The sequence below is a fragment of the Talpa europaea genome (assembly GCF_964194135.1).
Source record: "Talpa europaea genome assembly, chromosome: 10".
NCBI lineage: Eukaryota > Metazoa > Chordata > Mammalia > Eulipotyphla > Talpidae > Talpa > Talpa europaea.
In genome coordinates, this window is record NC_140077.1 from 57,962,051 (window position 1) to 57,986,303 (window position 24,253).

At 38.0% G+C, this 24,253-nt stretch overlaps 1 protein-coding gene across 2 annotated transcripts in view; it reads right to left on the reverse strand.

Moving 5' to 3' along the window:
* Positions 1–24,253, reverse strand: part of PRKG1 (protein kinase cGMP-dependent 1) — a gene marked incomplete at both ends in the record, with an annotated part of 1,336,641 nt that overhangs the window by 135,726 nt on the left and 1,176,662 nt on the right. For both annotated transcript variants that reach the window (XM_084246048.1, XM_084246047.1), the window contains one exon: positions 9,271–9,336. In XM_084246048.1, coding sequence (XP_084102174.1) covers positions 9,271–9,336 — 66 coding nt within the window. The remainder of the gene's footprint in view (positions 1–9,270; positions 9,337–24,253) is intronic.

The window sequence follows — 24,253 nt, forward strand, 5'->3', positions numbered from 1 at the left end:
TAATAGATATCCACTGAGCTGCCGAAGATAGACATATTTCTTTCTTACCTCCTACATTTACTTATTCCCCTAAATCTGCTTTACACATTAACAGTTAAATTCTAGTAGGCAATCCAGAGGCTGTTACAGCAGTCTCCTAACAATCTCTTGGCTTGAGTTGCTCCTATTAGAATCAATCTTCCACCTCCTTCAAAAACAAATACAAAAGGCAGTAGCAACAACTCTGTTAGTCACACAATGCCCAGAGAACAAAATCCATATTCTTTCAGTTTGAAATATTTCTTTTTTTATTTTTTTAAGATTTATTTATTTATTTATTTATACAAGCACTGGGTACAGTCAGAAGTGCGGGAAGGTGAGAGAATTCACAAAAGCCAGAGCGGGGAGCAGAGCAGGCAGAAGGACCGAAGTACACTGCTGAGGGGAGCAGCGGGCGGCAGGAGAGGTCTGTGCACCATGTGGGACCCTCCTCCGGTGGCCGGGGAGCAGCTGGGGATCGAACCGGCACTGCAGAGGCCATGGGCAGCTTCAGAACCCAGCGCTCAACCGCTGCGCCATCGGGGAGGCCCTGAAATATTTCTTTGTAATCTCTTCTCATCCATTCTTTCCAACCTCATTCCTAGTATCCCACCTATAACTGACTGTCCAATACCTTGATCCATAAATTCTCCGTTCTTGTTATATTCCACTTCTTCACTGTACAATGGTCTTTACAAATCCCTTATCCTTGTATATCCCCTTCCCTCAATTGGTGCAACCTTAACTCTCCCATCACTTCTAAAATCCCTAAACTTAATAGTTTGACTCACTTTATCACTTTGTTCAACAAATATTCTGGGATATGATAGGCAGAACACATTCCTCTAGCATTTTGTTTATTCCAAAAGGGTCATTTATCATGATATTGTATGCATCCATTTAACCAGGAGTTACTGCAATTCTTAACACCTCTGGACCGTAGAATAGGATTTTGGTTTGGAATCTGTACTAGCTATTGATTTATTGCATATAAGCTCTGAATTTACTTTTTTTTTTTTTTTTTTTTTTTCCCTTTCTGACTTTACCAGCACTGAAATTGCCAGCAGAGGGCACTGGAGAAACTTGCAAGAGTACAGGGTTTTGCTCTCAGGTTCCAGTTTTTTGGTAAGTTCTTGCTGCTTCTCCAGTGCCCAGCTAATATAAAAGAGGAGGCCAGCAGCCAGTAGCTTCCCCGGCATGATTCTGCTCATGAATTTATATCCTGTGAAGAGTTTTCCCTCAAAGTCTACAGAGTAGATTTCTGTTACAAATTCTGCTAGCATAGCCTCATAGCACTTCACTGTTATCCAGTAAGTCACTGCTGTTTCCTACCCAGCTGGGGGTGACTTTGACCCCCAAGGTGACATTTGGCTATGTCTGAAGATACTTTTTGTTTTTACACTGGTGGAAGGAGGTGTATCCTAGAACTTACTAGGGAGAAGCCAGGATGCTGCTAATCATTCCACAGTGCACTGGAAGTGAATGATAGCAAAATAAAAAACCACAAAAGAACCCAACTTTTTATGAAAGTCAGGAGGGTGAGTAGAGACCCTTTTCTCATTTTGATGAAATTGACTAAACTTATAACATTTCAACTTTAATTCAGTAATTGCAAATATTTAGTGAGGATGTTGGAGATTTAATATAGTGAGACTGGAATGCATTTGGAGAGTAATTTTGAACTCAAAGAGTTTACCCATTAATCTTTTTCTTAGAAGTAATAATTTATTTTCAGAAGTAATTCAATATAAATTATTTTAGCTCAATTCATTAAGCATCAATTCTTCATGTGAATTTTTCTATATCACTGTGTTAGTTTTCCATTTTCATGATTCAAAGCTTCCTAAAGTAAGCTATTTTTGTACATTTCTCTTTATCATAGCACTTAACCTAGGGCTTAGCAAACAGTGGATAGTCCATATATGTTTATTGAATTAGAAAAATGCATCCTATTTTGGTAATTTAAGAAATAGATGATTGAGGTGAAAAGCACTGAAGCAGATGTCAGAAGACCTGCTGAGACCATGTTAAGTGAAATAAATTAGAAGACATTTCAACTTACACCTGTTTGTAACCCCATCCTTGGCACTAAAGAGCTTACACAATTCATATTCCCTCTGGGACTCACCTTTCTCATTTCTAAACTAGAGGACTTAGAAAAAAAGCTTTTCAAAATATCATTCAGTTAGTGATGAAGATATTTACAAACTACATATCAGACGATGGGGTTAAAATTCAAAATACATAAACAAAATACATAACGAAAGAATAACATACCACCAGATTAAAAAATGTGCAGAAGATTTAAATAGGCATTTAACCTAAGAAATCATAGGCACACAAAATCAACAGACACATGAAAAGATGTTCTTCATTGCCTATAATTAGGGAAATACATACTAAAGCTACAACAAAATCTCATCTCACACCTGTTAGAAGACTATTAGCAAAATGATAAGAAATAGTAAGTGTTGGCCAGGATGTGAACTCCTGTGCACTGCTGGTGAGAATGTAGAATTGTGTAACTACTGTGAAAAACAGCATGGAAGTTTCTAAAAACAATTAAAATAGAACTATTGTATTACCTAGCAATCCAAAAAATATGGAAACACTAATTTAAAAAGATATATAGATCCCTATATTCAGAGCAGCACTACTCAGAATAGCCAAGACATGGAATCAACATATATGTCCATGTGTAAATGATTGGATGAAAAATATGTGAGGTACACACAAACACACATAAATATACACATAAAGTGGAATACCACTCAGCTATTAAAAATAAAGGGTGAAATGTTGCTATTTATGACAACATAGTCGAACTTTACAGAATTATGCTAAGTGAAATAAGGAGAAAGACAAATATCCTTTGATCTCTTTTGCAGAATGTAAAGTAATGACACAAACAAAACAAAAGCCAACCTTTAGACTCTGACAACAGAATGATGGTTACTGGGGGGTAGGACAGTAGAATAGGAAAAGGAGGTCAACTGGTTAGTTGTGGATAGTAACTAATCATTTGATGGTAGATATAGTATTTATAGTTGGTGAGATAAGATACTGTAAACTTGAAACCTCTGCAGTGTTGCAAACCAATAAAAAAAAATGAAAAGAAACAGGAGAAATAGTTAAATGTTTAAAAAAATCTCATTTAGGGGGCTCCCTGGTGGAGCAAGGGGTTAACTTTCAGACTACAAAGCTCTCCGCAGCCACTGCAGCACAAGTTCGATCCCAGACCAGGGAGGTGACCCATATGGCACAGCAGACCTCTCCTGCTTCGTCTGCTGCTCCCCTCAGCAGTGTATTTCAGTCAAATCCGCCTGTTCTACTCCCCACTCTGTCTCTGGTGAATTCTCTCACCCTCACACCCTTAGCCGGTACCCCAGTTCTTTATACATAAATAAATCTTTTTAAAAAATCTCGTTTAGTTCTAAAAGTCTATTAAACACAATGCACTAGAATGCTAAAACATGCATCTTGATTAATTCTTTAATGGGATAGTGTGATTTTGAATATACCCGACTCTTCTGGGCCTCATTTTCTTTGTTTATAAAATAAAGGTGATTTTTAATGGGGGTTTTCAGATATTGGTCAAATGGTAGAATTAAGTTTTGGGGTCAGAAATATATATAGGGCCCACAAAACTGAAAATATTTACTATTTTGTCCTATATTGGAAAAGTTTGCAAAGCCATAATCTACAAGATCACACTTATAGATGGTGCAATGACTTCCTGACTAATTCAGTCACCATCAATATTTTTCAATGTTTTTAAGAACAAAAAGAAAGTTGCTAGATTTTGATTAATGTCCCACCAGCATATTGGAATTCTTTTTTCTGAATGGAGTCAAAGGTTCCCAAAATGTACTGTTAGAACTTTGGTGGCTTCCTTGGGTGAAGGGGGATTTAACAGATTAAAAGCTGGGAATTAGCCACACTACTGTGAAGTAGTATAGTATATAAGTAGTACAGTATTTCTACATTTGCCTTTCTGTCCCTCAAATACTAGATATCTGGGTGGCTAATGTATGGCAGGTAACCAGTAAGTTCGAATTGGTGAAGCAAGAGACTAGGTATTTTCAATGAACTTTCTAGTGATGAACACTTTATATCATTTCCACGAGGCCTGGTAGCAATAGGAGGATCTACCACTGTAAAGCACTGAAATGGCCACTTTTGATAAATAACTGTCCACCCACCTCTATGTATGACTTTAAACAACTAATATTGTCTCTGACTATACTCCCCTTCTGGTAGACCTGTGCTTGTTTTGTAGATAGATCATGCTTGCTCTGCTAAGCTATAATTCAATTCATATCATTAAATTGAACCAACAGATTACTGTCTCTCTTTTAAGCTTCTGAATTTTATCTCTCCAGCTTAGTATTTTTTTTTTTGTCAAGCACACTAATCAATAACATCTCTATTAAAAATATAAGCCCATATGATTGCAGAATACACCATTCTAGAAAGATATATTTGTTATCTTGTGAACATCCTGCTAATATCCTCTCATTACCCCAGATTTCATTCTGGAAAATGAACCAAAATAGGTTGTAGGAAAAGACTTAGGTTGTAGGAAAAGATTGAGGCTGAAAAATATTTCTGATTTATCACCCTATCATTTAAGCAGTATGATTACAGGCAATGTGACATGTGGTATCCCTATAGTCTTATCACGTGGACACGGATAGGCAAGCTATATACAAACAAGGACACAGGTGACCTAGGTGGAACAAAGATCATGAAACTGACCTGGTCCATGGGGTTAGAACTGTACCTGAAGGTTCTCTTGTCCCCAAGTCTTGCCCCTCCTCACCTTCCTCTTTCACATGTGATATTCTTTTTAAAAAAAAAAAAAAAAAGATTTATTTATTTACATAAGCACTGGGTACAGTCAGAAGCATGGGAGGATGAGAGGATTCACCAGAGCCAGAGCAGGGAACAGAACAGGCAGACTGATGAAATACACTGCTGAGGGGAGCAGTGGGCATGGCAGGAGAGGTCTGTTGCGCCAAATGGGACCCTCGCTGGTGGATGGGGATCGAACCGGTGCTGCAGAGGCTGCAGGCAGCGTCGCAGCCCAGTGCTCAACCTCTGTCCCACCAGGGGAGGCCCTCACACGTGATATTCTAAAATTCTTTGGATTGTCATGAATGTTTACTCTTCAAGCATAGGTCATGGAAATGTAAATAACTCTTGCAGAAAATCATCTTAATCTCCAATTAGTTGTTAACAAATTAATGCAAAGTCTGCAGTGAATTCCTAGAGAATGCAATTAAGAATTGTGAATTAAGATGCACAGAGATCAAAAACAAAGAAAAGGGCGGGGGTGCATAAGCTGGGGTGGAGGGGAGGATGTGTGATAGTGTGTGATGGGATAATGGGAAAGGGTATTGCCTGCAAAACAGTGAAGTGAAGAGTACCAGGGAACTGAGGAAAGGTTATCAGAAAAAAAGATAAGGAAGCATGGGGAAGTGTCAAAATAGGACCACTAGGGGGAGAACTCAACTCTAATATTGTTAATTCAGGAATGAGCAAACTAGGTCCCACTATGGGACCTAGGCCAAATTTACCCCAATGTCTGTATAACCATTATCTAAGAATATTTACATTTTTAATGGCAGGAGTAAAAAATGCACAAAGATTTGTACAGTTTCAAAGAAACCATTTGGTTCTATAAAGTATAAACTATTTACTCTCTGACCCCTTATACAATATAGTTTGCTACCCCTGGTTTAATTCATAACCTAAAAGCTTCACACCTGCAAACGTTGTTTAGAAAAACTCCTACCATTACAACCTATTATTTATGTTAAGCAGTTTAGTGATAATTTAGTTTTTCTTGAGCATGTGACTTGGTGAACTTCACCCTACAACTCACCCCAACCCCAGCCATATTGCTTATGAGAACCTGGAGCACCAACCCTGAGAGAAATTGAATACTATTTTCTCCAAATATTTCTATCTCTTCTGACATGTGGAGTCCTGACATAAACAGCTACCAATTCTCCTGCCTGGTGGATCCACTATTTGATTTAATTAGAACAGAATGAATTCGGGGGCTTTAATACTTTTTTAAATATGTTTTTTGGTTTTTCTTCAACCTTGGAGTTGAACACCTGACGGCAATTGGAAGGATGGCCAGGGTTGGAAGTGCTGCCCTGGAGACTGATGCAGATATGACATAGAAAGAGAAACTAGACTAGAAAGAGATGCCATAGAGAGGGCAGGGTGACTAGAAAGACATGAGGTTTTGCTATTGGCTCTGGTAAAGAAACAATAATAAATCATTTTAATAGTACAGACACAGATTTTTCACTAATTGTGTTGATCCTATATACGCACTGTTCAAACCTATTTTGAATTTGTATTTTGCCCATTTCAGTCGTCCAAATAACAGACACAGGACACAGGCAACAGATACTAACTTTCTTAATGAACAAATGTCAAAATTTCCCAGCATGGCTTTACTGTTTAGACTCCAGTTTCGACATTGTTTTCAGTTTACCACTTCCAGTGACTTTTTTCTGCATGTACAATTTTTCTTGGTAGCCTGTTTAATACTCTTACTTTTTATGGGCTTTGAAACCAGCCTTAGCCTTAGGAGTTGCTTCCTAATAATTAGCTTAGTGGCTAGAGTCTTGCTAGTCTTTTAAATATATAGAAGGAACATTGCTACTATACAAGAAGCAACTGTAGCTCTAAAATGCTAACTTGAAACATAACTACCCCATCATCCCTAGGATAGCCATTTACAATCTTTTATGATCTGATATTTGACATACTTCTCATCATTTACATTACTCTGAACTTCCTCTAAGTTAGATTGTGGTCTCCAGCCCCTAGATTTTGTCTCAATAACACAATTGGCTCGACAGTATGATTGGGTGTCACTGATGACCAGAGCAGCAGGGGGATGGGGAGAGACACACAAAGTGCTCAGATTACTGCTATTTACCAATCAGTATAAAAATGTTTCAATTTTCACTACCAGTAAGGCCACATCTTGGCAGTTACACAGTAAATCAGTTAGGATTCTAACTTAGATCTTAATTCCCTGGGGGGGAAATATGTGGCTTCGTAAATATTACTAGAAGTTATGTTACTGTCTTTAATTATGATCTCAACCTTTCAAAAAATGATTTTCCTTTCTTGGAACTTCTAGCTTCATCAATAACTTCTCATGTTAAAAAAAATAACTTCTCATGTTGTAACTGATCACAGAACACAATAATGAATTTACTTTTATATTTATTTATTTTATGGATTCCAAAATAAGACATACTTCAGATACCTAGTTGTTTTTTATATATCCAAAAACTATATTAATGAAATACACTGTTCTATTAGAGTAACATTATTTTCAGTCTATTTCAACAAATTTTGGAATCGCTGCTCATAGTTATTAAGATAATGATTAAGCTGCAAGAAACCCATTCTCAGAGGATGCTTTATGAGGAAACCATGTATCTGTTCATCATTTTCTAGTTTGTCAATGAATATCTTTTAAAATTTTTTCTGACATACATGATTAATTATAACAATAGTCTGCTTTCCCTCTGGAATGTTAAAACATAATCACTGGCTTATGTAACATGGTACCTTGCTTGTAAATTTGTGAAAGAGGCTCCGTTTGATGACAGTTCTAATATCTACCATCTGTTTGCATGGGATGAAGCCCTGGTGCTCTCCTAATTGGCCATAAATTAGGTACTAGCAACAGACTCTTGACAAGATCCCTCAGTTACATTTTTTTTTTCTTTTTAAGCTTTAATTTCAACATTTGGTGGGAAGCCCAACTTTTCTCATGAAAGTACTGACACTGACTACAGCTGCCTCCTCTACATTTATTATCTAGGCTCTCTCACAGTATCCTCTCTGTATTTATTCCTGAAGATAAACAAGTTGGTTAGAGAAAAAAAATTTAAGAGAAGGGCACATTTATTGAGTGCTTACTACACATCTGTGCTGACTGTGATCCTTTATATTGTTAGATTGCTTGACGTTCAAACCAGTTTTACAATTTGAGTAATATCCCATTTTGCAGATAGGGAAAGTGTGACTTACATTTTAAGGAATTTGCTCATATTCTTATATCATGCTGCAATCAAGATGCAAGAACTGAGCATTATCTGATAAAGCCTATATCCTCCCATTTCACTAAGTTTGAAAAAAAAAGAGAAATTTAGAACAAAGAACAAAGTATGTGTGTTTGATGTTAATTGATGCTTCTTCATCTCTCAGGACCTCAGTAAACTAAATGAAGTAGTTGAACAAGATAAAGCCACAAATTCCCAATCATCTCATTTCTTTGATTAGGTTAATGTAGGTTTTATCTTTTACCAACAAACCTATCAAGTTAAATGTCTATCAGTTTTACTCTCCTCTTTAGTGGAATGACCTATTTCCCTTCCAGGCAGTTTGCCATCATTCTGGATGGTCATATCTGCCCTATTAGTTTCATTCCACACTGACACTCACAGACTATTGTAGCTCCAATGATGTTTCTAAAGTGAATTTTTACATTCTTCTCCTGGATCACACACTTGATTTTTCTGATAAAATTATCCATAAACACTGCAATGAGAAAAAATATGGTGGAAAGTGTTCATAAACTACATATTTATTTTAAATTTGCTCTTGGAGACTCACTAATCTGGTATTTGCAGTTTAACCTATAAAGTTTCAGGAAATGAGAATAGTAAGCCGTAAAGACGAGAAGGATTAGGGTTAGTCATCACTAAAGAAACCTACAATGGCCCAAAATATTTGCTTATGTCCATGTCTCATGCATTCTCCAAAAGTGCCCTCCTTACATGAATATTCTATGTAGGAGTCTGAAGGTTGAAGAATAGAGGAAATAACTAAAACATAATCAAGAAATAATCCATTTCCTTTTTTTATCACTATCACCCTGAGCATACCTCCGGAGTTAAAAAAATAAATAAATAAATCTTGGTAATGTGCTTTTCTCCAAGGTGTCATTAATCCTCATTAATCCTCATATAGCCCTACAATTTTATATTATCCTTCAATTACAAATGAGCAAACTGAGGTGAAGGTCATCATGGTTAAATACCTTGCTGAAGATTGCAAAGCTAGAATGGCAGAGTCAACCACTATCAAGAACAATAAAGAATACGAATCAAGTATAGAATTCACTTCATGCAATGGTGTCTAATTCCAGAAACTTATGCCTGTCATTGATTGAAGTGTGCAATATGCATAATGAAACAATGGACTTACTCTCGGTCGATCACAAGGCAGGTTACAGCTTCTGCAGCAATTACGTTTGCTGTCCTCACATCCTCCCTATATGAAAAAGAGACAGTGAAGCAAAATAACCTTTAATATCAAAGGAAATTGTTCATTGTGATGAATTCAGGAAACAGTAAACTCTTCTGGGTAATCCAAGTTTAAGCTTTGTTCGTGTTTCAAATTTCTTTGGCTTTACTCTAGTCATTAATCCTATAAATCCTACAGTTGTAACCCAATAGTTTTAATTTTCAAAGTTTCACCTACACAAGTGAAACAAAATTATATATCATCATTCCCTGTACTCTTTGGGGAATTAATGGATTTATCAGATAATGATAAAGATAGTAATGAATATAAAGAGATGGAAGGTTTTAAAAGAACTGAAGAAATAGTTATGGAACTTAAGCATCTAATCCATGGGTATATTAATTTATCATTATAACTTTGAGAACAATGGATCTGTTTTAATTATTTTCTTACTTTAGAGACCCTGTTTTTATGTGGTTAATCTTTTTGCAATTTATAACCTACAGTTATTCATCTATACTGGAGTTTATAGTTCAAGAGCTTTTGACAAACATTAGACACCAACTGAAATAAATACATATTGTCTCTTTAGAAGCATCTAATTTGTACAGGGATATCAGCCAAACTTATATCTTTAAACATCTGCCCTATCACCTCTTCATCTTATCCACTGCTCATGGGTAGAGTCAATAAATTAACATTCACAGTTTATTTTGAGCTTACAAAAATTTTAACAGTACCACAGTCACAGAAACACTAAAGTTTCTACATTATACCTTAAAAATCTACTCTTTCCCTAGTGCAGTAAAATTTCTATGCTAATGGAATGGTAAATATAAGTTTGAAATCCTTTATAATGATATGCACAGAGGAAATAATAGTGTTAATAATACGTTTTTAAAATCATAATCAAAAAGCCATATGCCCCTACAATGTGCTTTTAAAATCTTAAGGCTGTTCACAGATTTTTATTTTAACACACTAACTTCTCACTTACATTTCAGAACTATTTTTTTCTACTAACTTGTCTTTTGCTGTTGCTCTATCATGCTGTTAAGATTACAAATTTTTGGAATATTACTCAGTGATCAAAAAAGATAAACTCATGCCATTTGTTGTAACATGGATGAAGCTAGAAGGGATTGTGCTAAGTGAAATAAACAAGAAAGAGAAAGACAAACACCGGATGGTGTCACTTACATGTAGAATATAAAGAAACCAAAGGGTGAGACAAAGAAAAACATTGAAAAACCAACCATTGCCATTGAAAAGTTGAGTACAGAACTGAAGCACTTAGAGAGGGAGTGGGAGAGAGGTAATGGTAGGCTGGGGAGAACACAATGGACTATGGTGGAAGCGCATGGGTGCTTTGGTAGTAGGGGAGCTACAGTCACCAAAGCAGAGAGGAGAAATCCTGTACTGTCAAAATATAAACAAGGATGTAAAACAATGTTACTTCATTAAAAAAAATAAACTGGGCCTCCCCTGGTGGTGCAGTGGTTGAGCGCTGGGCAGTGAGGCTGCCGGCAGCCTCTGCAGTGCCGGTTTGTTCCCCAGCCGCCAGCGAGGGTCCCACAAAAAAATATTTAATTAATTAATTTAAAAATATCAGCAATCTACTCCACCACAAAAGTCACAACAATTAATAAGTTTCACTAAAAATAAAAAAGGCATTAGCACTCTACATTTTAAATTTGGAATGTCTTGATCCAGAAGAGAAACAGAAACAATGATTTTTTTAAATGAATTCGTTAATTGTCTGCTGCACATCTATCCCAAGTACAACTTTGTACTAGAAAACATAGGAGATGCCAAAAAACAGGATCATGGCAAAACATGAATTTAAGTCCTGTTGTGTATAACCACAAGCTGTCACAAAATGCAGTATGTATGCTTTACTTTACATAATAAAAATAAGGTTGAAGTGAGGTGAAATGATTTATATTTTAATCTTCATAATAAAACTCACTGTTTCTAAGAAAAAAATTACAATTGCTCTATAGTCACTACTAGCATTTAGTATGTGATAAAGCAAATTTCCCCTTACTAAATTCTTTTGAAGAAGTATCTTGCTGATATCCTTAAACATTCATATTTATACAGACTTTAAACTCACTTTTTCATTCTAAGGGAATCCACATTGGGAGTCTAGTAGAATTGTACTACAGTCATTCATTTAAGATGAAGAACTTCCTGATGATATTAATTTTCCATTCAAGAATACAGCATGACTTTTCCCTTGTTCAGATCTAGTTTTATATCTTTAAATATCTTTTCTTAATTTTCTTCATTTGGGTGCTAACTTTTTTTTTAAAAAAAGTATTCTTAGGTGTTTCGTTTTTTTCAATTCCTTTTAAGTGGCATTCCTCTTCCACTTGTTTCTCACTGGATTTTGTTATTAAAGAAAAAAAATTTCTTGATTTTTATGTATTTTTAATCTACTTCCATAACAAGTTCTTTTCTGATTCTAAAATTTTTATTAGTCTCAACTTCCAGTATAATTCTCTTAGTGCTTCCTCATATTCTCCCTTCCAGCCAAAGTGGGCTCCTTTTAGTGACTGAACAGAGCACCTCGCCCCTGTCATGAGTTCTTAATACTCCTTCCCCAAATCTAAGAAGTTCCTCTCCAACTACTTGCCTAGTGGCCCCTGGCTGCTACTTTAATGCCAGCCTAAGTGCCCCTTCTTCAGGGATGCCATCCTATTTATTTGTTCTCATGGCTCTCCACACATCTCTATCCAAGCAACCCAGTTTGTAATATATGCTTTCATTTGTGGGTCATTGGCTAATGATTCTATGTCCCTTCTATTAAACTACCTGAGGGGAGGGCCTGTTCTAGTTTTGCTTCCCTAATGACTGGCTCACAGGAGAACATGCAGCACTTACTGCAGGAATGGCACAGGCACCAGTTTTGAGTCCTTGGATAATGTAGCCAAGTTCAGACTTTGGGGTAACACTATCTTGGTTTTCTAAGACCAACTACATGCTACATGAAAGTATCAGTTTCCACATCTGTAAGAATGGGAATATAAGAATGCCTTTCACTGTGTGCTATTAAATGAGACAAAGTCTATCCTAATGCCAGCACGTGGAGAGCCAGGTTCTGCTCTATAATGCCACTAATTCTTCTCACCAACACTGAATCATCTGTTCTTGTCAAGGTGCAGCCTAGTGTGATGATTGTCTAGGAGTAGGAAATATATTGCAATTCCATTATCATTTTGGAGCAGGACTTTTTCGGGAAGTAGGCAGAAGACATCAGTAATGCCCATCAGGTCCTTTATAACTTGTGTGAATGAATTAAGAGATAGCTCGTGGAAGTTTAGGCCACTATAAATTGATGCAAGTGTTTAAAAAAAAACAAAAACAGGGCCTCCCTGGGGGCGCAAGGTGTTAAGATGCAATCTATGAAGCTATCCACAGCCACTGCAGCACGAGTTTGACCCCCAACCAGGGAACAACCCACATGGCGCAGCAGACCTCTCCTGACTTGCCTGCTGTTCCCCTCAGCAGTGTATTTCAGTCAATCTGCCTGTTCTGTTCCCCACTCTGTCTCTGGTGAATCCCATCACCGCCCCCCAACACACACACACATACACCCCTGGCCTGTAACCCTGTTCTTGGATGTATGAATAAATAAATCTTAAAAAAAAAAAAAAAAACAGGGGCCTCCCTGGTGGCACAAGGGGTTAAGATGCAACACTAGGAAGCAATCCACAGCCACTGCAGCAAGAGTTCTATCCCCAGACAGGGAGGTGACCCACATGGCACAGCAGACCTCTCCTAGCTTGCCCACTGCTCCTGTCAGCAGTGTATTGCAGTCAGTCTGCCTGTTCTGTTCCCCACTCTGTCTCTAGTGAATCCTCTCACCCTCCACACCTCTGGCCTGTACCCCAGTTCTTGTATGCATAAATAAACCTTTAAAAAAAAAACGACAAAAAAACCTTGCCCATCAATTGTATTTAACAAACTCATATTCTATCTACCTTTCCTTAAAAAATATTTCCATCCAGACAATATAGAAATTGCACACAAAGCATTTAAAAATATATTTAGAAAACAATGCTTCATTGTGAATATATTTTCTGTGTATATAAATTTGCATCACAAGTTTCTGATGTTTTAAAATTTTATATTATCTGACCTAAGTTGTATAACTTTAAAAATGAATTCATAGGGGCGGAGCAACATGGCGGCGAGGAGACGCTGCGAGTAAGATCTCCCATTAAAAAAAGTTAATAGGGAGGAAAAGCGGCAGGTCCCAGTGAGAACTGGGACACGGAAGATAAACGGACGACTCCAGCAAACTGCCCGAAGAAGAAAGTTGCCATAAAAGAGGACGAGAAGGGAGGGAAGCGCAGAACCCTGCTCCCCTCCCCTGCCCACAGAGGCGGCACTCTCCGACCAGCAGAGACGAGGGAAACAACAAACCAAAACGCCCAACAAGAAAAACGGATGCAGCAAGCGGGACTGTGAGTGGAAAGGAACTATTTCAGCCACCACACCCCGTGAACGGGAGCTGAGGCGAACCCTGCAGGATCCACCACGGAGGTGAGCTCCACGCGCCATTAAAGAGAGCCCCGCCCACCAGGAGGAGACCAGCACCAGCACACAGCCCCGGCTGCCCGGTAAGCTTGCGCGAAAGCGGCGCTCGGATTGCAGCTGCCCAGGCCCCTGCGCCTGCGACCTAGGCTTGCGAGGAGACCGCGGAGGCCCTCCCTGAGTGAGCAGGAACAAGGTGCCCAGGCAGGGGAGCGGGATTCAAAAGGCGCCATTCCCGCGCCACTGATCTGGGCTACAGCCCGCGTCCTGGAACTGAGGGCTTTGGAACTGAGACCCGGGGCACGAAATTAGGGGCGTGGGTTCCCCACGACGGTGGGGCACAAGGCAGACACAGCACCCCAAAGCCGTTGAGGTGTACCCTACCATCCCCGCTCTGCTCCCTGTCCCACGGGATGGAAAATCAGCTCCCCAAGGGCTCTAGGAGAGATCTCTGGTGCCACCTAGCGACTTGACCCCAGCACAGGCTACTGAAGGAGCTAGTGGCCAGCTGGGGAGTTAGCCCACACCGGGCCCCTTCTGAACAAGTAGTCTGAGCCCACAGGGAGAGCGAGCACCCACAGCCGGGGCAGACCAGGCGCGCAGAAGAGTGTGCCTGAGACCAGAAGCACAGGGAGTGTGTCCCACATCACCATTTTAGAACAGGGACATTTCTTCAGTAAAGACTACCTGCAGAAGGCTTCCTCAGGAGCCAGAGGTGAGCGGGGGAAGTTCGCCCACGCCAGACCCCCTCTGGCCTGCAGTCCAAGCCCAGAGGGGAGCAGGAACCCACCGCCGGGGCAGACCAGGCGCACAGGGGAGTGTGTCCCCACATCGGCATTTTAGAACAGGGACCTTTCTCCAGTAAAGGCTGCTTGAAACTGACAGATGACTCCTGGAAGAACCAGAGGGGAACAGAGAAGCCCACCCAAGATGCCGGCCAGTCCCAACAACACAGTGTCCCAACGCATACGGCAAATTAGAAAACAGACAGTAGGGAGGAGAAGAACCACACGCAACCTAGCAACTCTCCAGAGAAAAAGCACACCACAAAAAGAAAGCCAGCCCCCAGATTGCAACGACAATAACTTGGAAGAATTTCTGAGCCTTCCAGAAAGAGAATTTAAAATTGCCGTGATTAAAAAACTGACAGAAGTCATAAAGGAAAACAATGATAAGGGAAAAATAATCAACGATCAGAAGAATGCAATTGAGTCCCTAGAGAGGGAAAACAATGGTCAGAAGAAAGAAATTGAGTCCCTAAAGAGGGAAGTAAAAGAAATGCAGGAGATCAAAGAATTAATGGAAGAAATAAAGAATTCTGGGAAAAGCAATGAAAGCAGAATAGATGAAATGGAAGAACGAATAAGTAATCTTGAAGACACAGAAATAAAAAGAACCAAAACAGAAAAGGAAAGAGAAGTACGAAGGAAAAAGAATGAAGAAAGACTTCGGGAACTATCTGACTCCATGAGGAAAGGAAATATAAGAGTTATAGGAATACCAGAAGGAGAGGAGAGAGATGTAGGAACAGAGAAAATATTCAAAGAGATAATTGAAGAGAACTTCCCAAATGTGAAGAAGGAGCTGAAAATTGATATACAAGAAGCAAGAAGAACACCAAACTTCCACGACGAAAGGAAAAATACAGCAAGACACATAATAGTAAAGCTCCCAAGAATCCAGGACAAGGAAAAAATAATGAAGCTGGCAAGAGGGAAGAAACAGATAACATTCAAAGGAAAACCAATCAGGCTGACATCAGACTTCTCCGAAGAAACACTACGGGCAAGGAGAGAGTGGAGGGACATAGTCAACAGACTCCAAGAAAACAGATGCCAACCAAGAATACTCTATCCCGCAAAGCTCTCCTTCCTCTTTGAAGAAAGAATATGGACCTTCCCAGACAAACAGAAACTCCGGAATTTCATTGCAACTAAACCCCCACTCCAAAAAATACTACAAGGAGTCCTAAAGCCAGAACCTCAGAGCGACGAATAACAATGAAAGAAGGCCAAAAAAAAAAAAAAAGTTATTAAAACAATAAATAAATAAAATCAAAGGAAAGACAAACACAATGGCAAATACAGATGTTAACATATCAATATTAACTCTAAATGTAAATGGACTAAACTCTTCAATAAAAAGACACAGAGTTGCAGCCTGGATTAAGAAACAAAACCCAACCTTTTGCTGTCTCCAGGAAACACATTTAGCTACAAAAGATAAAAATAGGCTCAAAGTTAAAGGATGGAAAACAATCCTACAAGCAAATGGACCAAAAAAGAAAGCAGGAACAGCTATTCTTATATCAGATAAAACAGATTTCAAACTCAAAAAGATAAAAAGAGACCCCAATGGTCACTACATTATGATCAAGGGGACAATACTTCAAGAAGAAATAACACTCATTAACATATACTCACCAAACGAAGGAGCACCAAAATATATCAGACAACTGTTGTCCTCTCTGAAAACAGACATCAGAGAAAACACATACGTAGTGGGAGACTTCAACACACCACTATCAACAATGGATAGATCAACAAGACAAAAAATAAGTAAAGAAACCAAAGCTCTAAATAAAGACCTAGAGCAATTGGGCTTAACAGACATCTATAGAACACTAAACCCCAAAAAAACGGAGTACACATTTTTCTCAAGCGCACACGGATCATTCTCCAGGATCGATCACATACTGGGGCACAAGACAAACATCAACAGATACACCAAGATTGAAATCATATCAACCATCTTTTCTGACCATGAAGGCATCAAACTAGAAATAAACCATAAAAAGAAGGCAAGGAACTTTCCTACCTCATGGAGATTAAAAACCACACTACTGGAAGACCATTGGACTAATGAGGAGATCAAAGAAGAAATTAAAAAATTTTTTGAATTGAATGACAAGGAGGACACCAATATCCTAAATGTATGGGATGCAGCAAAAGCAGTAATAAGAGGAAAATATATAGCAATAGAAGCTCACATCAAGAAACAAGAAAGAACGCAAAGAAACAACCTAATCTCGAAGCTCAAAGATCTAGAAAAAGAACAACAAAAAAACCCCAAAACCAGTAGAAGAAAAGAAATAATAAAAACCAAAGCAGAAATAAATGAAATTGAAACTAAAAAAACAATCCAAAAGATCAATGAAACCAAGAGCTGGTTCTTTGAAAAAATCAATAAAATAGACAAACCCCTAGCCAGGCTCACAAAGGAAAAAAGGGAGAAAGCACAAATAAACAGGATCATCAATGAAAGAGGAGAAATCACAACGGACACAGCAGAAATCAAAAGAATAATCAGTAACTACTATGAACAGTTATATGGAAACAAGTTCAACAATCTAGAGGAGATGGACAAATTCCTACAACTCTACAATCACCCAAAGCTAGATAAAGAAGAAATAGAACACCTAAACAGACCAATTACAATTAGCGAAATTGAAATGGTAATAAAAAACCTCCCCAAAAACAAAAGCCCAGGACCTGATGGATTTACAAATGAATTCTACCAAACATTCAGAGACGAATTAGTGCCTATCCTTCACAAACTCTTCCAAAAAATTGAGAAGGAAGGGACAATACCAAACACGTTTTATGAAGCCAACATTACACTAATACCAAAACCGAACAAGGACAACACAAAAAAGGAAAACTACAGGCCAATCTCCCTAATGAACACTGATGCAAAAATCCTCAATAAAATTTTAGCTATCAGAATCCAACAATGTATCCATAAGATAATTCACCACGACCAAGTTGGATTCATTCCAGGGGCACAAGGATGGTTTAACATCCGAAAATCAATCAACGTTATCCAACACATCAACAAAAAGAAATATAAAAACCATATGATAATATCAATAGATGCTGAGAAAGCTTTCGACAAAGTGCAACACCCATTCATGATAAAAGCCCTTGAAATTCTTGGGATACAAGGAACATACCTCAACATCATAAAGGCCATCTATGACAAGCCAACAGCCAGTATCATTCTCAATGGTGAAAAGCTGAAAGCAATTCCATTAAGATCTGGAACAAGACAAGGATGTCCACTGTCACCATTGCTTTTCAATATAATACTGGAAGTCCTAGCCAGGGCAATAAGACAAGAGAAAGACATCCAAGGAATCCAAATAGGAAAAGAAGAAGTCAAACTATCACTATTTGCAGACGATATGATATTATACATAGAGAACCCCAAAAACTCCACAGAAAAGCTAATTCAACTCATCAATCAGTTCAGTAAAGTGGCAGGATACAAAATCAACACGCAAAAGTCAGTAGCCTTCCTATACACAAACAATAAATCTGAAGAAGAAGAAATCAAAAAGACCATCCCTTTTGTTATTGAAACAAAAAAAATCAAATATTTGGGAATAAATCTAACAAAAGAGGTAAAGGACCTATACAAAGAAAACTATAAAACACTGTTAAAAGAAATAGAAGAAGACACAAAGAAATGGAGAGACATCCCCTGCTCATGGATTGGAAGAATAAACATTATTAAAATGGCCATCCTTCCAAAAGCAATATACAGATTCAATGCTATTCCAATCAAAATTTCAATGTCATTCTTCAAAGAAATAGAACAATTATTGATGAAATTCATATGGAATCACAAAAAACCCCGAATAGCCAAAGCTCTCCTGAAAAAAAAAGAAGGGAATGGAGGCATCAGACTCCCAGACTTCAAACTATACTACAAAGCCATAATCATCAAAACTGCATGGTATTGGAACAAGAACAGACATACAGACCAATGGAATCGAATAGAAAATCCAGAAATAAACCCACAGGTTTATGGTCAACTAATCTTTGACAAAGGAGCAAAGACTATGCATTGGAGCAAAGAAAGTTTGTTCAATAAATGGTGCTGGGAAAACTGGGTCGCTACATGCAAAAGAATGAAGCTTGACCACCACCTCACACCATACACAAAAATCAACTCAAAATGGATTAAAGAACTAGACATAAGACCTGAAACCATAAAATATATAGAAGGAAATATAGGCGAAACACTACGTGATTTGCACATCAAAGACATCTTTACAGACACATCACCCAAAGCAGTGATAGTGAAGGCAAAGATAAACAGCTGGGACTATATCAAATTAAAGAGCTTTTGCACAGCAAAAGAGACAATAACAAAAACAAAGAGAAACCCCACCAACTGGGAGAATATTTTTGCACCCAACACTAATGATAAAGGACTGATCACAAAAATCTGCAAAGAGCTGATGAGACTCAACAACAACAAAGAAAATAATCCAGTCAAAAAATGGGCAGAAGAGCTTAAAAGAAACTTCTCTGAAGAGGAAATGCAAATGGCCAACAGGCATATGGAAAAATGTTCAACATCACTTGTCATCAGGGAAATGCAAATCAAAACTACCATGAGATACCATCTTACACCAGTGAGAATGGCACATATTAAAAAAACTAGCAACAACAAATATTGGCGAGGGTGTGGAGAAAAAGGAACTCTTCTGCACTGTTGGTGGGAGTGCAAACTGGTCCAACCACTGTGGAAAGCTGTGTGGAGATTTCTGGACCTACTAAACATAGAGCTTCCATATGACCCAGCAATTCCACTCCTAGGTATTTACCCAAAGGACACAGAAACATCAATTCCAAAGAACACCTGCACCCCTATGTTTATAGCAGCACTGTTTACAATAGCTAAGCTTTGGAAACAACCCAAATGCCCAAAAATAGATGACTGGATCAAGAAGATGTGGTACATATATACCATGGAATATTACTCAGCATTCAAAAAAGATAAACACATGCAATTTGCTGCAACATGGATGGCGCTGGAAGGGATCATGCTCAGCGAAATAAGCCAAAAAGAAAAAGAAAAATACCGGATGGTCTCACTCATAGCAGGAATCTAGAAAACTTAAATAAGGGACCAGGAAAATGAATAACTATAAGAAAGTGAAAATCAAAATCAACAAAAAACTGTGAACCAGAGATAGTTTTAGGGGGGCGGGGGCGGGAGGGGAGGGATTGGGGTCAGAATGGGGGGCTGCAATTGTATGGGGAATATAACAATAAAATTTATTAAAAAAAAAAAAAATAAATAAAAAAAAAAAATAAAAAAAAAAATAAAATAAAAAGACACAGAGTTGCAGCCTGGATTAAGAAACAAAACCCAACCTTTTGCTGTCTCCAGGAAACACATTTAGCTACAAAAGATAAAAATAGGCTCAAAGTTAAAGGATGGAAAACAATCCTACAAGCAAATGGACCAAAAAAGAAAGCAGGAACAGCTATACTTATATCAGATAAAACAGATTTCAAACTCAAAAAGATAAAAAGAGACCCCAATGGTCACTACATTATGATCAAGGGGACAATACTTCAAGAAGAAATAACACTCATTAACATATACTCACCAAACGAAGGAGCACCAAAATATATCAGACAACTGTTGTCCTCTCTGAAAACAGACATCAGAGAAAACACATACGTAGTGGGAGACTTCAACACACCACTATCAACAATGGATAGATCAACAAGACAAAAAATAAGTAAAGAAACCAAAGCTCTAAATAAGGGCCTAGAGCAATTGGGCTTAACAGACATCTATAGAACACTAAACCCCAAAAAAACGGAGTACACATTTTTCTCAAGCGCACACGGATCATTCTCCAGGATCGATCACATACTGGGGCACAAGACAAACATCAACAGATACACCAAGATTGAAATCATATCAACCATCTTTTCTGACCATGAAGGCATCAAACTAGAAATAAACCATAAAAAGAAGGCAAGGAACTTTCCTACCTCATGGAGATTAAAAACCACACTACTGGAAGACCATTGGACTAATGAGGAGATCAAAGAAGAAATTAAAAAATTTTTTGAATTGAACGACAAGGAGGACACCAATATCCTAAATGTATGGGATGCAGCAAAAGCAGTAATAAGAGGAAAATATATAGCAATAGAAGCTCACATCAAGAAACAAGAAAGAACGCAAAGAAACAACCTAATCTCGAAGCTCAAAGATCTAGAAAAAGAACAACAAAAAAACCCCAAAACCAGTAGAAGAAAAGAAATAATAAAAACCAAAGCAGAAATAAATGAAATTGAAACTAAAAAAACAATCCAAAAGATCAATGAAACCAAGAGCTGGTTCTTTGAAAAAATCAATAAAATAGACAAACCCCTAGCCAGGCTCACAAAGGAAAAAAGGGAGAAAGCACAAATAAACAGGATCATCAATGAAAGAGGAGAAATCACAACGGACACAGCAGAAATCAAAAGAATAATCAGTAACTACTATGAACAGTTATATGGAAACAAGTTTAACAATCTAGAGGAGATGGACAAATTCCTACAACTCTACAATCACCCAAAGCTAGATAAAGAAGAAATAGAACACCTAAACAGACCAATTACAATTAGCGAAATTGAAATGGTAATCAAAAACCTCCCCAAAAACAAAAGCCCAGGACCTGATGGATTTACAAATGAATTCTACCAAACATTCAGAGATGAATTAGTGCCTATCCTTCACAAACTCTTCCAAAAAATTGAGAAGGAAGGGACAATACCAAACACGTTCTATGAAGCCAACATTACACTAATACCAAAACCGAACAAGGACAACACAAAAAAGGAAAACTACAGGCCAATCTCCCTAATGAACACTGATGCAAAAATCCTCAATAAAATTTTAGCTATCAGAATCCAACAATGTATCCATAAGATAATTCACCACGACCAAGTTGGATTCATTCCAGGGGCACAAGGATGGTTTAACATCCGAAAATCAATCAACGTTATCCAACACATCAACAAAAAGAAATATAAAAACCATATGATAATATCAATAGATGCTGAGAAAGCTTTCGACAAAGTGCAACACCCATTCATGATAAAAGCCCTTGAAATTCTTGGGATACAAGGAACATACCTCAACATCATAAAGGCCATCTATGACAAGCCAACAGCCAGTATCATTCTCAATGGTGAAAAGCTGAAAGCAATTCCATTAAGATCTGGAACAAGACAAGGATGTCCACTGTCACCATTGCTTTTCAATATAATACTGGAAGTCCTAGCCAGGGCAATAAGACAAGAGAAAGACATCCAAGGAATCCAAATAGGAAAAGAAGAAGTCAAACTATCACTATTTGCAGACGATATGATATTATACATAGAGAACCCCAAAAACTCCACAGAAAAGCTAATTCAACTCCTCAATCAGTTCAGTAAAGTGGCAGGATACAAAATCAACACGCAAAAGTCAGTAGCCTTCCTATACACAAACAATAAATCTGAAGAAGAAGAAATCAAAAAGACCATCCCTTTTGTTATTGAAACAAAAAAAATCAAATATTTGGGAATATCTAACAAAAGAGGTAAAGGACCTATACAAAGAAAACTATAAAACACTGTTAAAAGAAATAGAAGAAGACACAAAGAAATGGAGAGACATCCCCTGCTCATGGATTGGAAGAATAAACATTATTAAAATGGCCATCCTTCCAAAAGCAATATACAGATTCAATGCTATTCCAATCAAAATTTCAATGTCATTCTTCAAAAAAATAGAACAATTATTGATGAAATTCATATGGAATCACAAAAAACCCCGAATAGCCAAAGCTCTCCTGAAAAAAAAAGAAGGGAATGGAGGCATCAGACTCCCAGACTTCAAACTATACTACAAAGCCATAATCATCAAAACCGCATGGTATTGGAACAAGAACAGACATACAGACCAATGGAATCGAATAGAAAATCCAGAAATAAACCCACAGGTTTATGGTCAACTAATCTTTGACAAAGGAGCAAAGACTATGCATTGGAGCAAAGAAAGTTTGTTCAATAAATGGTGCTGGGAAAACTGGGTCGCTACATGCAAAAGAATGAAGCTTGACCACCACCTCACACCATTCACAAAAATCAACTCAAAATGGATTAAAGAACTAGACATAAGACCTGAAACCATAAAATATATAGAAGGAAATATAGGCGAAACACTACGTGATTTGCACATCAAAGACATCTTTACAGACACATCACCCAAAGCAGTGATAGTGAAGGCAAAGATAAACAGCTGGGACTATATCAAATTAAAGAGCTTTTGCACAGCAAAAGAGACAATAACAAAAACAAAGAGAAACCCCACCAACTGGGAGAACATTTTTGCACCCAACACTAATGATAAAGGACTGATCACAAAAATCTGCAAAGAGCTGATGAGTCTCAACAACAACAAAGAAAATAATCCAGTCAAAAAATGGGCAGAAGAGCTTAAAAGAAACTTCTCTGAAGAGGAAATGCAAATGGCCAACAGGCATATGAAAAAATGTTCAACATCACTTGTCATCAGGGAAATGCAAATCAAAACTACCATGAGATACCATCTTACACCAGTGAGAATGGCACATATTAAAAAAACTAGCAACAACAAATGTTGGCGAGGGTGTGGAGAAAAAGGAACTCTTCTGCACTGTTGGTGGGAGTGCAAACTGGTCCAACCACTGTGGAAAGCTGTGTGGAGATTTCTGGACCTACTAAACATAGAGCTTCCATATGACCCAGCAATTCCACTCCTAGGTATTTACCCAAAGGACACAGAAACATCAATTCCAAAAGAACACCTGCACCCCTATGTTTATAGCAGCACTGTTTACAATAGCTAAGCTTTGGAAACAACCCAAATGCCCAAAAATAGATGACTGGATCAAGAAGATGTGGTACATATATACCATGGAATATTACTCAGCCTTCAAAAAAGATAAACACATGCAATTTGCTGCAACATGGATGGCGCTGGAAGGGATCATGCTCAGCGAAATAAGCCAAAAAGAAAAAGAAAAATACCGGATGGTCTCACTCATAGCAGGAATCTAGAAAACTTAAATAAGGGACCAGGAAAATGAATAACTATAAGAAAGTGAAAATCAAAATCAACAAAAAACTATGAACCAGAGACACTTTTAGGGGGGCGGGGGTGGGAGGGGAGGGATTGGGGTCAGAATGGGGGGCTGCAATTGTATGGGGAATATAACAATAAAATTTATTTAAAAAAAAATGAATTCATTTGCTTTACAACAAAAAAGAAAATACATGCTTTTTTTTTTTTAAGATTTTATTTATACAAGAACCAGGATACAGGCCAGAGGTACGGGAGGGTGAGAGGATTCACCAGAGACAGAGCAGGGAACAAAACAGGCAGAATGACCAAAACACACTGCTGAGGGGAGCAGCGGGCAAGACAGAGGTCCGTAGCACCATGTGGGCCGCTCTGTGGCCGTAGGGGATTGAACCAGAGAGGCTCACAGCACTGCCCTCAACTGCCTGCGCCACCAGGGAGGCCCTACATATATACTTTTTAATGTAGGTGAGGAGAAAAATCAAAGATCGGATCA